Consider the following 14,765-nt stretch of genomic DNA (forward strand, 5'->3'; position numbering starts at 1 on the left):
TCAACATAAAGTTGAATTAGTTGGATAACTATGAAAGAAGAATGAAATCGAACTGGAAAAGACTTTGTTTCCTTTTTTCTTTCAATAAACATTCATTTTAAGGAAAATTGTTGATATGTAATAAATTATATCAGATTTCTTAAAGCACAAAATTCAGTATTCCAATTTTTAATCTTTCTTCAACTTCTCCTCATTCGCTTACCTAGCTGAATTATCCGTTAGATTAAAATCTTATATTCAGCGAATGAAATTTTAATAAAAACAAAAATTTCTCTTCCAGTTTTTACTCTCGCTCTCTGTTATGGTGTTTACATTTGAGTAAATAAAAAAAAAAAAAAAAAGATATGATTTAGATTTTTCTACCTATTTTATAAAAATGCATTCCGATAAACGAATATGATGAAGATAATTTGAAACATTTTTAAATGAAGATACTTCTGGAAACAAAAAGCGAGTTTTAGGCAGTTAAACGCCATGATTTTCAATAATTGAAACGGAATGAATGGAAGGAAGAGTAAAATGACTATGGCAAAGTTAAGATCTTTGGGAACTTTTCTTGAAAATGTTCCATCAAACCTCATTATCATTATCATTCATTATTATCGTTGCCATCAACAGCAGTTTAATTGATTCCTTACAATGAATGGAGTATGTTAAGAAGGTAATTGTAAACGATATTTTTACATCCTTGTAAATATCTACTGTTTGTTTTAAAGAGTACATATTTTTAGAAATAAAAATTTCAGTAATTAAAGAAAAACACTTCTTATTTCCCTGTGCAAGCGATTAAAATAAATTATTATCGTTCATCTAAATTAATCTTTATTTTCCGAATAATAATTCAGCAGTATGATTTGTTTTAAAGGAAACGAGAAATTTTACATAGATAAATTTAAATAATATGAGATGCTTCCAAATGAAACCTGTCTCATTGTTTATTCATTAACCTATGAAAACAGCAATAACATTGGCAAACCGGCTAGGTTGTTGATGAAATTATTTTAAGAATTTTCGTCAATATGATTACCCTTGTATGTTTACTTATTTAGATTATGCTAGAGAAACTTATCACTTTTTGTTTACAATTCGGATACTTTCAGGCCTTTCTTAATTTAATGATTCATATAGCTTATGCTTTCGTTTTTTAATTCTTTTCATTTTAAACGTATTGGATGTCTAAATAACAAAGTCTTCAACTTTTTGAAGTGAATCGACAAACTAAAATATAAAATGATATATCATGATTAAATAATTTAATTAAATCAATTAATTCACTTTTTAATGTTATTGACTCGTTATTGTAGAATGTCACGCAGCATACCTTCCTTTTAAACAATTTTCTTGGTTTCCATGAAAAACTTAGAGGGATCATTCCGGAATGCTTCTCGTTTAATTGTTGATTCTCACTCTTGTTGTTTTATCTTCCCAACATTTATGTTGCTCTGCGGCGAATCATATAAAATTTTTAATTAAATTATAAATTATAGTGAATGATAAAGCGACGTTTGCCATAAAAGATACTATAGAGTAGCGTTAGATGCAGTACATTTAGTAAATTAGATCAAAGACATTAAATAATCTTTTATAAAGGAAACAATGTTCTCTTTAATTTATTTACAATTGTTACAGATCAAAATTAATATCAATAAAAATAACAAAACAGCTACATCTGTAATTTCATTCTTCCAGAAATTCTCCGAGGTTTTCTGGAAGAGTCAGAATATTATTAGGGATAAAAAGGAAGCTTAAAAATATAAGGACGCATCATGATCGAGAGAGAAAAAAGTGGTTTAACGCCTTTTTTACTAATCCTTATTTCAGTTATTAACTGATTTTCAAAATTTCCAACTGAAAAGTGAAATGGAAGAAGAAAACACTTAATTTTCAAATATTGTTTTTTATTAGTAAGTGCAATGATTGCAAAATATTACTACACCTCGTACAACAACAATGTGTTAGTGAACCAAATCAAATGACATTCGATGTTACTATCACATCCGAAATCCATTCATTATTTTCATCGTTTTTATAAAATCTAAAAAAAGGAAAACAGTCCTACATTTTTAAATTACATCGTTTTGAATAATTAACACTTCTTCACTTCCCTTATGCTCTCCTCTCCATTCTCTCTTATACCGTTTTATGTCGATTGATTTTCCATTTTCATAAATTTTCCACTATTTTTTGCTTTGAAATTTACTACTTGAATTATCTAATGCTAATATTTCTTTCTTGCTATTTACCTTTTTGAATCGAATATTTCAATCGGATTTGTAATAATATTTGGTTTCATAAAAAACAAAATGGGTTAAAAATTTTGTTTAAAAAATAAGCAAACCAAAAATGTTATTTACACAGTCAATTAGTTCGAATTGCTGTTGTTCAATTGATAATTCAAGGATGCAGTATCAATTTCCTGAGAGAGCATTTTCTCTCTTCTCTCTTCCTCTCTCCTTCCCTCTCATATTGCAATCACTTTTAATTCTCTTTCCGTTGATCATATTTTTCCCTCGTACCCGTAAATCGTTTATGGCATATTTCACTCGGTTCATTTCATCCATCCAACCATTCATTCATTCCATCCATCCATCCATCTATTTTTTTTTTTTTTAATATAAAGTGTTTTCATCATTTTTAAAGTTTAATTTAATAGCATTTTAACGAATAATATCATATAATTAATTTAATTGTAAGAAAGAGAAGGAAAGAGAGGTGTGAATGAAGGCAAAAAAGAAAAAATTAAGTTTATCAATTGTTACGGAAAGAAAGGTCAAGGAAAATGCTTTCGTCAAAAATGTAAATTAACACATGAAATTGACCTTTTGAATTCCCGTTGGCTTCTATTTGAATTTTTTTTTCTGCTTAAACACAGTTAATGATAATGTAATTTTTGAAAATAATAATTAAAAACAGAAAAAGAGGATAAATAGAAATATCCGTTCTGGTAACGATTATCAGTGATTATTACTGCCATATTTATTGTCGCCATTGCTATCAGCATAATCATCCAATGGCGATAACATTACACGGAGTTCTTTACTTATCACTTCATGTCTTTAACCTTTCTTTATTTCAAGAGATACTTTTAGTTCTAATGGTTAAATAATTTAAATTATTATTTTACACAATTTCTTCTAAAATAACAAGTGATTCTATGTGATTTGTTGTTAAATTGCGATTTAATTCAAGAAACATATTTACTTGTGCTTTATATCTCAACTATCCAGCATATTCGAGGTTTCCATGAATTTTCTCTTATGGTACTGTCATTTTCAGTTCTCATCTCACATGTATGATCTCCCAAATTGAAGGTGAAATTTCTGGAAAAGAATCCTTTCCCGCACCTTTTATACCGATTTTAATAGTTGTTGTGAAATCTATCAGTAAATACCATTTAGAATCTGTAACTGAAATAGCTAAGTGCTAAAAGTCTTTTTTCGTGAAATTTCTTTCTTTTTTCCTATCACAATAAAGGTGAAAAACTATAAAGACTATAAAAATGAAAAGTTTCAAACCGATTTTTCAATTTTTTGTTAAAATTAAGAGGAACGAGTTGTTTTTCGTTGAGACTATCACCACTTATCGTTCTATGAAACGTGCAAATTATTAATTGAATAAAATTACCAAATCCGGTTTTTTGTTGAGTAATTTTGATTTTGAATGTTGAAAAATAAAACGAAACAAAGATTTATGGAAATGGGAAGGTATTCATTATTAGAATTTGACATTACATGTGTTAGATAAATGAATTATCTTGAGTTATAATTAAATATAAAAAAGTTGAAAAATGCATCTATATAATAGGTTCTTTTACCATTTTTTTCCCATGTTACTTCATCATCCATTAACTAGCTGCTATTTAAACTATTTACGATAACAGGTTGTCTTTCATCTGTTATCACTAATGCAAGATTAAAGATAATTTACTCCATGATCTGGAATACTTCCACTTAGCTCACGTAAATTAATAACGGTATTGTTCAGCACAAAAAAAAGGATGGTTCATTAATGTGGTGAAGTTAAAAATTATTTTAGAATTTAGAAATGAGAGATAAATACAAAAGACGAAGGAAAATTTATTTGAATTGTTGACTTGCCTTTTTAATTACTTCAATCGATATTTTTTACCGGTTAACAAAAACTAATATTAATTAGTCCATAATACTGTTTTCAGAAGCTTGAACAATGGTAGTTATTAGTGCAGAAATTTCGACACAACAAAAGATCAGCAAGTTTGCTGGTGAAGAATTTGATGTGAGTAATGTGCGCACTGTTTTCGCTGGTGCTTCTAAAGGTAGCAAATATTTTCTTAAGTAGTTACAAAATGAGCAACTTAAATTTGTGGATGAATTCATAACATAGTAACTTGCCTCTCGAGCTAGATGAAATATTTCCATCCTTCTGTTTCTCGTTTATAACAAAAATTAGTATAAAACAAGTTTTCATAGCTAGAAAAATTCCGGGAAGGAGGATGCTAATGAAGGATAAATAAAATAACTAAATTTGCACATGGTCACTTGAACATCCAAGAATTTTCATTAAAAAATTTTTCAGTTATCATCCAAAATTTCCAGATAACATTAAACGTGCTGATCGCGTTATCTTATTAGTTGGACCAATTGGGAGTAATAAATCAAATCTAATTGATTGTATGTGTAATTATTTTTACGGTGCTAAATTCGATGGCGCTCGATATAAAATTGCTGATGAAGTAAGATTTTTTTAAAGAAATACTTGATGTTTTTTTCTTGACACTTATATAATGATACTAATGCTATTAATGTTTGTTGTTCGCTCCAAAGATTCTGAATAAGGCAAACAAAATTTTCCAGGACAAGCTCTCAATAATCTATACCTTCTTTTATTTAATTAGATAATGAAACTTTACTGCAATATTTTAGCAAATAATCCGAAGGAATTAATTCGTTGCTCAAATTTTATATTCAGGTAGTATAAACAGTAATTTTGGTAGCATTCCTGTTATTAGAAGTAAAAAAAAATCCAGTTGTGCTGGATTATTGCGGTAGCTTCAGATATTTGACCGGCATAGTACGCCGATGAAATCAATCACCAAATATGTTTTCAATGCAACGGCTATGTCATTTCGACCAGTAATAATCGATACGCCAGAAATTACTATCGACAGGTAAACTTCTAATGGAGCAGAAATTAACTGTAACTGGAAATACACCTTTTTCAGAAGTGACAGTTTAAATCAGCAATAATGATTACATTTTATCAAATCCTATTTACAAGTATATGTTGCATAACATTTATTGTTTTCACTTTTTCAAAAAAATCATTTAAATTTTCTTCAAAGACATTTTCTGTAAACACAGGAATTTCTAAAGAAAGATCAGTTTTTCTAGAAACCTGTCTTGCTTCTACAGCTGCAATAATATGGCATCTAGTGAATTCTACTTACTTTCATTAAAGAACACTCAATTCTCATATCGTTATTCATCTCCATCTTAACTCTTATCCTATATTCGTTATTTTCTCTATCTTAATTCTAGAACTATTTCATTATTCTCCTCCAGTCTATTTTTAATATTGTAATTTATCATCTTGCAGCGAACTACCAATGAAAGCAACAGCCCGCACATTACATGACTTTTTAGTTGAAAGTCCACATATACATATCAATGCATTATGTGTTGTCTTAAAATTTGACGAAGCATCTATCAGTAAGGATGAAAAAATAATATCGGAAGTGAGTTATCAAATTTTACTTGTTGAATTGCTAGCTGGCTGATTAATTATTTAATAAAGCTTTTTTACCGAAATTTTTGAGCTAATTTTGTTGCAGGCGATCAACTTGTTTCCACCTTATATGTTACCGAGTACAATAATACTCTTTTCATCAAACGATGAGAAACCTTCTTTACCATCATCGATCAAGCTAGTATTACGTGATCTTAATTTGAATTACAACAAATTTTATTTCTTCAGTGATTATTACCTAAAACACAATAAAGGTTTGATATAAAGTTTCTTTCTTGCTTTTATCCTATTATATCTGATGTTATCAAATATAACTGGTTTTACCGATGATAAGCCACTAAAAGTTGAAGTGTTTAATTTAATTAAAGAAAAAATCTCAGTTCACAGATTCGACTATTCTCCTTAGTATTGCTGTAACAAATTTTTTTAATTTGTAAAAAAAAGTTTTTTTTGCAAACGCTTCTGAAATTGTTAACAACCGTTTTTGATTCTTTTCTCTTTGTCTTTTTACTAAAACAACTCCTGATTCGGTTTTTCATCTTTTGCATTTGTTATCTTTATACAAAGTAATATTAAAAACAGTTTGGTTTTTATCATTTTTTATCTTAACTAACAAAAGTATAAAACATTTTTTTAATTTTCGACTTTTTCTGGAAAAAATTCTGCACTTTCTTTAATAGCAGCAATTTGTAGTTGTCAAATAAATATAAAATCGCAGATGTACATTGATTTTTAATTAAATGAATAATAAACTGAGAATAAGTTTTTTGTCACGTTTTTAAAAACTTTTAAGTTTTGATATAACAAAGTTTCGGTGGTGAAATCAAAAAAATTTTGCCTTACTCATTTTATATTAATAGTAAACTTCTTGCTTTATGAGTTGCGCACTTAATTTCCATAAGCTGTTTTGCTAAAAAATCTTCCAATTCCTAGATAGTTGCCATATGTTAAAGAAAATAATGCAACATTGTTTTTAGGTGTTTAAATAAAATTCCTTTCTTTCCAACAATCTTTTTATTTTTTTCTCAATTATGATATGCACTTACATCGTGTTGCTGTCACATTCTATGTAAACATGTTGCCTGCTTATTTTTTAATCTTTAATTTTTTATTTGTCGTCAGCTAAGTTAGTTGTAAAGCCTTCATAAGGTTGCAACAATACTATGTAAAAGCATTTTGCAATGACTGATGCAATCAGTTGCTAAGTAATCAATACATCATCAATTGCATCATCTTTTCAATTTATTCAAGTTTTTCTATTAAATTATTTTAGAAGTTCAATTAAAAAATAGAACAATAATAATAACATGCTTACCTGTATCTAATCCGGGTATGACAAACTGTTGTGATACATACCATATTAATCACTGAAGAAGGATTAAAGTCGTTCACTCTCTTTTTCTTGCGAAACATTTCTTACTTAATTTTTCATTTGGCTCATTTAACAAATTTGTGAAAATCAAATTTAAACTTAGATTCAACTTAGTTTAATCTTACTTTTTTTCCATATCTTCCAATTCTTACTTCGGTTCTTTAAGGTAATTTTTAATACATAATATTGTATCAGTGTTATTTAACTGGTTCTACTATTTTTAACTTAACACTTTTTCAAATGAACAAACAAATCAAAGAACAAAATATAAAAACTTAGCAAACTATCTGTCTTTTTAAATGATCCTTTCATGTTTCGTTTGCGAAGGTCATTCTCAAAAAACTTCTCGAGATTTTGAAAAATATCAACAAACAAAAATAAAATTAGGTTTTAAATACCGAAATTATTCCCCATTAATAGCTAAAACATCATCATTCTGATAAATATATTGATTGGTGTGCAGGAGAAAAAGGAAAGAAAAAAATAATTCATGTTTTTTTTTTTTAATTTCAGTTTTTGTAACTGATTTTGTTATTTTCCATTCAGATTGGTTTTTTACAAAAGAAAAGGTAGAAAAAAGAGAGAGAAAGGAAATTAAGAAAGAGAAAGCTTTCAGCCTAGACGAATCATAAGGTTCGGTTAATAATGGACTTTCACTATAAAAAAATTAAGAGAAAATTGGGCTGCAATTTAAAATTTCCTTTAACTTTGTGAAAAATATGCAAGTTTTTGAAATTTGTTCAAGCGTGAAATTTGATGATGATTTGGTGTACTTTCTGCCGCCAAAATAAACTGGTTTATTGCTCATACACACACACACACACACTTGTACACATAAACATACACATGTAGAGTTAAAGCAAGCAATTGGCACTGTGATCATCCGTAAACGGTTTCGATTGTATCAAAACATAGATAAGAATTCATTTGGCATACAAATCGGACAAATATATCACTCAATAACATTGTCTTCAAAATTTTTAGATTAATTTTAAGTCTCATATTTCAAATATGTAGATGATATAGATGTCAATAAAAATCTCCATGCTAATTTAATAGAGCAATCGTTATATTTCTTGTGAATATTTGGAAAAACTTTCAATATTTTAAAACAAATATTTAGTAATTTGTTGAAGTATCATTCCTACTATTTCGTACTAATTAATTAGCTGATACTGTATGCAATAAACAATTAGCATACAAAAAACCTATGATGTTGTTGCAAAGTTGTTATGCACGAATATATCAACATTGATGGGTTTTTTCATTATTTATCAACCTATTATTTTTTTCAGTATTTAAATTTGCAATAGTTCGAAACAGCCCTTTTGCTTTTTTCATAAAATGATAGAATTGTTGATGAGATGCTATTGCTGTGATGCCTATTACATTCTTCCATCGCTAAATGCAATTCTTATCGGTACTGGTACTTTTTTTGAGGAATATTTTTCCTATCCATTGTATAATACAAGCATATGGTACATTTCCCTTCCATTTCACAATTCTTCATCGTTTATTTGCTCTTTTTTTGTTTGTTAACACTGATTTAAATAAATAATTCATTATATGTTTAGTTGATTCTCTCATGTAATTTTTAAATGTGTAATTAGAAAACAGAAAGAAAATAATTTTGAACAACAAAAAAATTTGCCATAATTTTAGTATAAGAAAAAGAAATCAATAGAATGTGTAACCTGCATTCAAGTATCAGTTCTTAAATGATAATAAGTGATTATTTAATTATTATCACAACATTCTTTGCTTAATGACATTTCTGTTGCTTCTTTTTCATAATATTACAGAGAACAAACAAGATGATGAAATAGAAAATCAAAAAGAGAGGCAAAGTTGGAATTTGTCAATGAGTGAATTAGATCGTTTCTTTGAACAAGTTAGACGTTTGAATCCGCGACAAATTATTCCTGACGAAAATATCGAATTCCTCGATAAAGAAATGATGCAGCACACATCAGCTTTTGCACCATCTACAAGGTGTATAAATTTACTATTTTCAATTTTTTTTAGGTAGAAATATAAAGTTTTGATTTTTGTTTACTACTTACTTATCTCTGAACAAAAGCTGATATTCCATATTTGAGATTTTTTGACTAGACTTGAGAATAAAGTGAAAGGGATTTAAACTTTCCTATCTGTCATCTGTTCCGGCTATTACTGTGCTTAATCATAATAGTTTTTGTCTCAAAAAGTTATTGTTGGTATTGTCGTTATAACCTTTTTTCTGAATTTTACTTAATACTCAAATACTTCTTGATAGTGCAGTTCACTGACTTTGAAATGTTCTGATGCCATTTCGAGCTTCATAAAACAATTAGGGCAAAAAGCTGGTATGATAATTTAGTCGATGCGAGAGGTAGCAAGCTAGATTTTCATAAATTATGTGTACAAAAAATTCCTAAATATAATTAAAATTTATTGTAGAGCTGTCCCACATGAACGGATTATTCCAATCAAATTGGTCGATCGAGAATCGATAAGTGTAAAGACATCGGCAGCTCTAAAAAATTGGAATTCGCCTGTAATTAAGCGATATTTCTATGATCCGGAAACGATGACACATAGAGAATATGTGATGAGCTTACAAAAAAATGGAAAACTATCGGCTGGGGAGTACGCCAATGTTCATAATTTTGATACTGGTATTTTTCAATAATTTTTTCCATTAATTCAACCTTTTATTCTAATTTTTTCGTTCTACTTTTTCTTTATTTATTTGTACGAATTCTTATTTGTTGACTGATAAAAAGAATTGCAGAAGCTTTATTTGATAAGAAGTACTACAAATGAAGATTTCTATTAAATATTACTAAAGTAATGTTAGTAATATGACTATCCGTTCAATATATTTTTTTACTCCCATTAACTATTGAATTGAGTTATAAATTAGCTTTACCAACGTCGAATTCAGTCATTTCGTTTAATCTATACACTGACTAGATAAATATACACGCTGATAATGCATTTAGAAATAATGATTAGTAAAAAGCTTTTCTTATCTTATTATGCTGAAATATCGAGAGAATCACTGGCTTCATTTTACAGTGACACCAATCTATAAAGCGCATGAGACATTGATAAATGATATTCCACTAGAAAATCAAGCTATGAAAGGACGAGAATTATCATCAGATGAAAATGGAGTAGCATATTTATACGTAAGGAGTACTCCACCACCGGAATATAGCACTGAAGCGGTAGCTGTTCTTCATCAGCCATCAGATGATGCCGAATCGGGAAAAACGAAGATTAAAAAACGACTATCGACAGCGATCGACATGGAATCACAACAAAAGGTAATCAATCTGAATGTTTTTCATCCAAGATTCTCTAGAATTACTCTAGAAATACTATGATTTGGTAAGCATTAAATCCTTTTTTGAACTAATTCTTGAACTATAACATTCTCTGGTAATGGCAACAAAATTTGTAGAATTTTGTTAATATCGAAAGTAACGACAAAACAGTTGTCAAACACAAAAATATGTTTCACTTTAATTTCCGGATTTTCCGAAATGATACAGAATTAAAAAATTAAAGGATTTTTAGGCACATTCTCAATATTCAAAATCAGCAGTTCAACGGCAAATTGCTAGACGTACATCCAGCGGATCGGAACATTCCAAAAGTTATGGTTTGTCACCGCAGCAGCAACAGTTACCAAAACGGCAAATCAAGCAAACGAACCAAGTAATCAAGAGGTTCGTTGTTTGGTTTTCTTTTATTCTTTCTTTTTCTTCTTTTCTTGCTCTTCTTTTATCTTTCTGCTCATGTTTGCCTTACTATCGAAAATTATCGATGTGATGAAACTAGAATTTTCTTCTGCTTACCTGTCATTTCATCGAACTGTCACTTCGTCGACAGAATTTAAGATTAGAAGATACTGTTCCAAGCACAAAATATGCTATTCATAGTAGAGCTTCTCAACGACAGAACGATCAAGAACATAGAAATTACTTGAAAACACCGAAAATGAAACGATCTAAATCACCAATTCTACTACGATTACTGATGAGCAAGAAAAAACTACATCCTTCTACAAGTTTCACTGATGCACAGGAACAGTTAGATAAAAGCTTTGAGCAACCACGGGCACTGGAAACTGATCAAAGCTTACAGTCGGTTGGTCACTTCAACTTACATATTACAGTGTTCATATCTTGTAAATGGTTTGTACAAGAATTTTATTAAAATCTGATATGTATAGTATTTTGACTCTGATAGAGTAGATATTAGTAATCTGTGATAATGAATAAAGAAGATTTTATAGCCATTGAGAAGCTATGGACAATTGATACATGACGATGAAATGGAGGAAGAACGACAAGATGGGACGATTCATTTGTCCGAAGAAAGTCCAACAACAGCAGCAATTTCTCGACAAATACTTCGTAATCTTCTCTTGTCATTTTCTTTGCTCACTATTTTATGAAATTAAAAAGCCTTTAGACTGTCTAATGCCAGTTAATTCTAGCTGTAATTGAAATTTTTAATAATTTCCTTATTTATTGACGTAGTATCTTTAAATCATTTTTTAATTTTAGTTTTTAAAAATTTTACCATATATCGGAATATATGGGTTGACAAAATTCGTATAGCGACATATGGCTCTTGTAAATCACAGTCTGTGCAACAGGTGGAAAGTTTTTCTAGGCTAGTATGATGTGCTGCCGAATTAGCAAGAGATTTTACTCATTTTAGGCATTTAATGTAAAAATGGTATTTATTGATGCTTTCAAAAAAAAGTTAGCAATTTAAAAAATTAATCATTATAGGACACGAAAAAAAAATCATTATATGGTATTGCTATGAGTTAATTTAAATCAAGATGATAAGGCTTTGTAAAACTTGTAGCAAAAAATATCAACAGTGTTGGAAAATCTAATTAGTTTAATACAAAAAACAAAATTTGCATGAGCTAAGAGCATCGAACCAGTCTGACTTTCTAAATTCGATTACATTCAGCAGCAAAGGACACGAAAACATTTTTATTAAACTTTCCTTTTTTCCTTTATATAAGTAAAGAAAATTAGACAAAGTGTATGAAAAAAATGAAATAGATTATATATTAAGTTTTTTTGTTCAACTACAATGCAATATTTTCATTTAACTGAAGAAAGAAAATGAAGAAGTGGGGAAAAAATTTCCGAAACCGTTTGTCTGTTTGTTTTTAATAAAAAAAACCAAAATCGATAGGAATGAAGGATGCGATGGTTTTCAATTCGTTTTGAACATTTCACTGGTGGACAACAATTCTTTACGATTACTTTTTTCTTATTTACACATTTAATTGTTTTATAATTACTATAATAGAATAATTGATGACTGGATGATTTATAGGTACAGAAAAAGCTTGGGTTGGAATGAAATCTGGTCGCGATGTCAATGAACGTGATGAATTGCTTGATGTTAAGGAATTAAATCTCGAAGAAGGCCTTACACCACATCCATACAAAACGGATCCATGGTTAACTTCTTTTTTCTGTTTAAAAAGTTAAATGGAGAAAAATAAAAAGTATTGATAAGCACTGCTAAATTAATCATGATAAATGTATTCCAGTTAAATGATAACTAGTAAAAGGTTGCTGGATTTTATTAACTTCATTAAATTTAAGAAATATCACTAAAATATACTTTCAAATGTACAACATATATTTACATATATTTGAATTATAAATGTACAGCATATATTTACATATATTTATAACAAAACTTTCAAATCTTATTCAAATTCCAATTCAAATGTAATGATATGAATAATTAATTTAAAAAATTGAAAAATTAAATCAAGACTTCGAATATGTCTAGAAATAATCTTGGCAACGGTCAATAAACAAATTTTCAGCATAGCAGTAACAGTCGTAAATCGTAGAAAGGATTGTTCGGCTGAGCGTAAAAAGAAAGTATTGAAGTTGTTCTGTTTCGTTTTTTGCCCAATTTTGTGTTCAATTATCGCTGCTGTTGTACTTTTCATACTTCTTTTCGTTCTTTGACTTTCTTCTGACAATTCAAGTTTTTAAACTCTAATTAAGTATGATGGGTTTTTTAATTAGATCCCTGCGGTTTTGTTAATCGTCATTTTCTAGTAATTCTAATTATATGAAAAACTCTCCAATAGGCGTTATAAACGATTTGCTCGAGAACCAAAAACTCACAATACTGATTTAAAAGTCAAAATAAATAATTCTTAATATACTTTGGAGTGTGTTGTTAATTTGTCAGTAATTTTCTTCAATCAAAACAAAAATTGTATTATAACATTTGACGTGTGATGCTATTAACAAGGAGCAAGTTAAGTATGATTTAGTGATCCTATAGAACCGAATTCCTAAAACCTATCTGACAACATTTAACAGTATTGACGTAATAGCTATATAACTACTGGCTTTTATCACTGCTGCTACAGCTAGAGCGGGATTTATTTTCAGAAAATTCTAACAAATAATAAATCGAACAGAATTCGTAGCCTTCACCAGATTTTTAATTTATTCCACACGTCTTTGCAAGTAGTTCGATTACTTTGAGATACATGGACTTAAAAACTACTTTTAAAAAAAAAAAAAAAAAAAAAAAAAATAGAGCCTATAAAGTTTGTGGTGAGGTAACTATTGCATTTTCAGACAAATGCTAGTTGACTTTATGAACTTGGAATTGTAATGAGTTATTTAGAACTGTAATTGAACAGGTATTAATTTTCAAGAATTCGATTTCATTACAAACCCAACACTTTTAGGTTTACATAGAAGTTAGTTAAGCATCAAGACAATCTGATAAAATGAAATTTTCTCGATCAGCTTATAAAATGCTTAACTCTTGCAATAATAAAAATAATAATTTTAACAGTTGACATTGCTGATTCAAAAGAAAAAAAATTATTTCTCGATTTTTCTATAAGATATTTCTCATTACCAGTTTAGTGGTATATATTTGTTGAACTTAGCTAATTCGTCTTTGATCCATCCATTCATTTATTCTGCATTTGACTGTTTTCATCATTTTCTATTTATAGTGACAAATACCTTCGGGAAGTGCCCATTGAGGCAGCAGTTTTCCTGATAAGTAATCAAAATAGCTATCTTGGGAAAAATCATGTTTTCGTTTTTTCTTCTAACAAATTATAAACCTTTTAAAATAGGCTTGAAATTCCTAAAATGAAATTTAAGGACAATGAATAGAAGAACAGACAAAGTTGGTGCTGATGGAGTTGGCCTGATGGAAGTTAGGAAGACGACCTATTCAACATGGAATTGGATCAACTGTTGCTTTTATCTGCTTGCGCCACTTTTCATCTTTTTTATCATCATCGCTATCATAATAACACTTGCTTTATTAGCATGACTATGCATAAGTATGGATGAACATATATGGGCTTGTTTCTTCTGCTATCGATTAGCAAAAATGCTAATTTCGATTGTTTTCGGAAAAAATTTAATCGATCCTCTATTAGCTGTTCTTTCCTTTCATCAACTTTTTTTGATCATATGAAATCTATTGTTCTTCGATATAACAAGAAAAATTTCATTTTTTTCAGATTTACTGTTAACTATGATATACAGGTATGATGTGATATACAAATGTTCATCCAACTTATGGGTTTAATGGATTAGAAATTTTACATAAGAGGAAAAATAATACCTAAAGAACGGAAGGTATT

The 14,765-nt window shown here is 28.8% G+C and overlaps 1 protein-coding gene across 4 annotated transcripts; it reads left to right on the forward strand.

Moving 5' to 3' along the window:
- Positions 1–4,185: 4,185 nt before the first annotated feature.
- Bm4046 (Uncharacterized protein) lies at positions 4,186–14,449 on the forward strand (the record flags this gene model as incomplete). 4 transcript variants are annotated; one of them, XM_043075131.1, is made up of 13 exons in its annotated part: positions 4,186–4,294; positions 4,575–4,711; positions 5,034–5,146; positions 5,575–5,713; positions 5,810–5,978; positions 8,899–9,088; positions 9,536–9,753; positions 10,157–10,407; positions 10,661–10,812; positions 11,026–11,233; positions 11,382–11,502; positions 12,452–12,578; positions 14,275–14,449. In XM_043075131.1, the coding sequence occupies 13 exons, from the start codon at positions 4,186–4,188 to the stop codon at positions 14,447–14,449; spliced, it is 2,109 nt and encodes a 702-aa protein (XP_042931065.1). The 4 variants fall into 4 exon arrangements, with proteins under 4 accessions (XP_042931065.1, XP_042931067.1, XP_042931066.1 ...); XM_043075133.1 differs by lacking the exon at positions 14,275–14,449 and adding an exon at positions 12,957–13,104 and having other exon boundaries at positions 10,984–11,233; XM_043075132.1 differs by lacking the exon at positions 14,275–14,449 and adding an exon at positions 12,957–13,104.
- Positions 14,450–14,765: the final 316 nt, after the last annotated feature.

The sequence above is a fragment of the Brugia malayi genome (genome assembly GCF_000002995.4).
Source record: "Brugia malayi strain FR3 genome assembly, contig: Bm_v4_ChrX_scaffold_001, whole genome shotgun sequence".
Taxonomy (NCBI): Eukaryota; Metazoa; Nematoda; class Chromadorea; order Rhabditida; family Onchocercidae; genus Brugia; species Brugia malayi.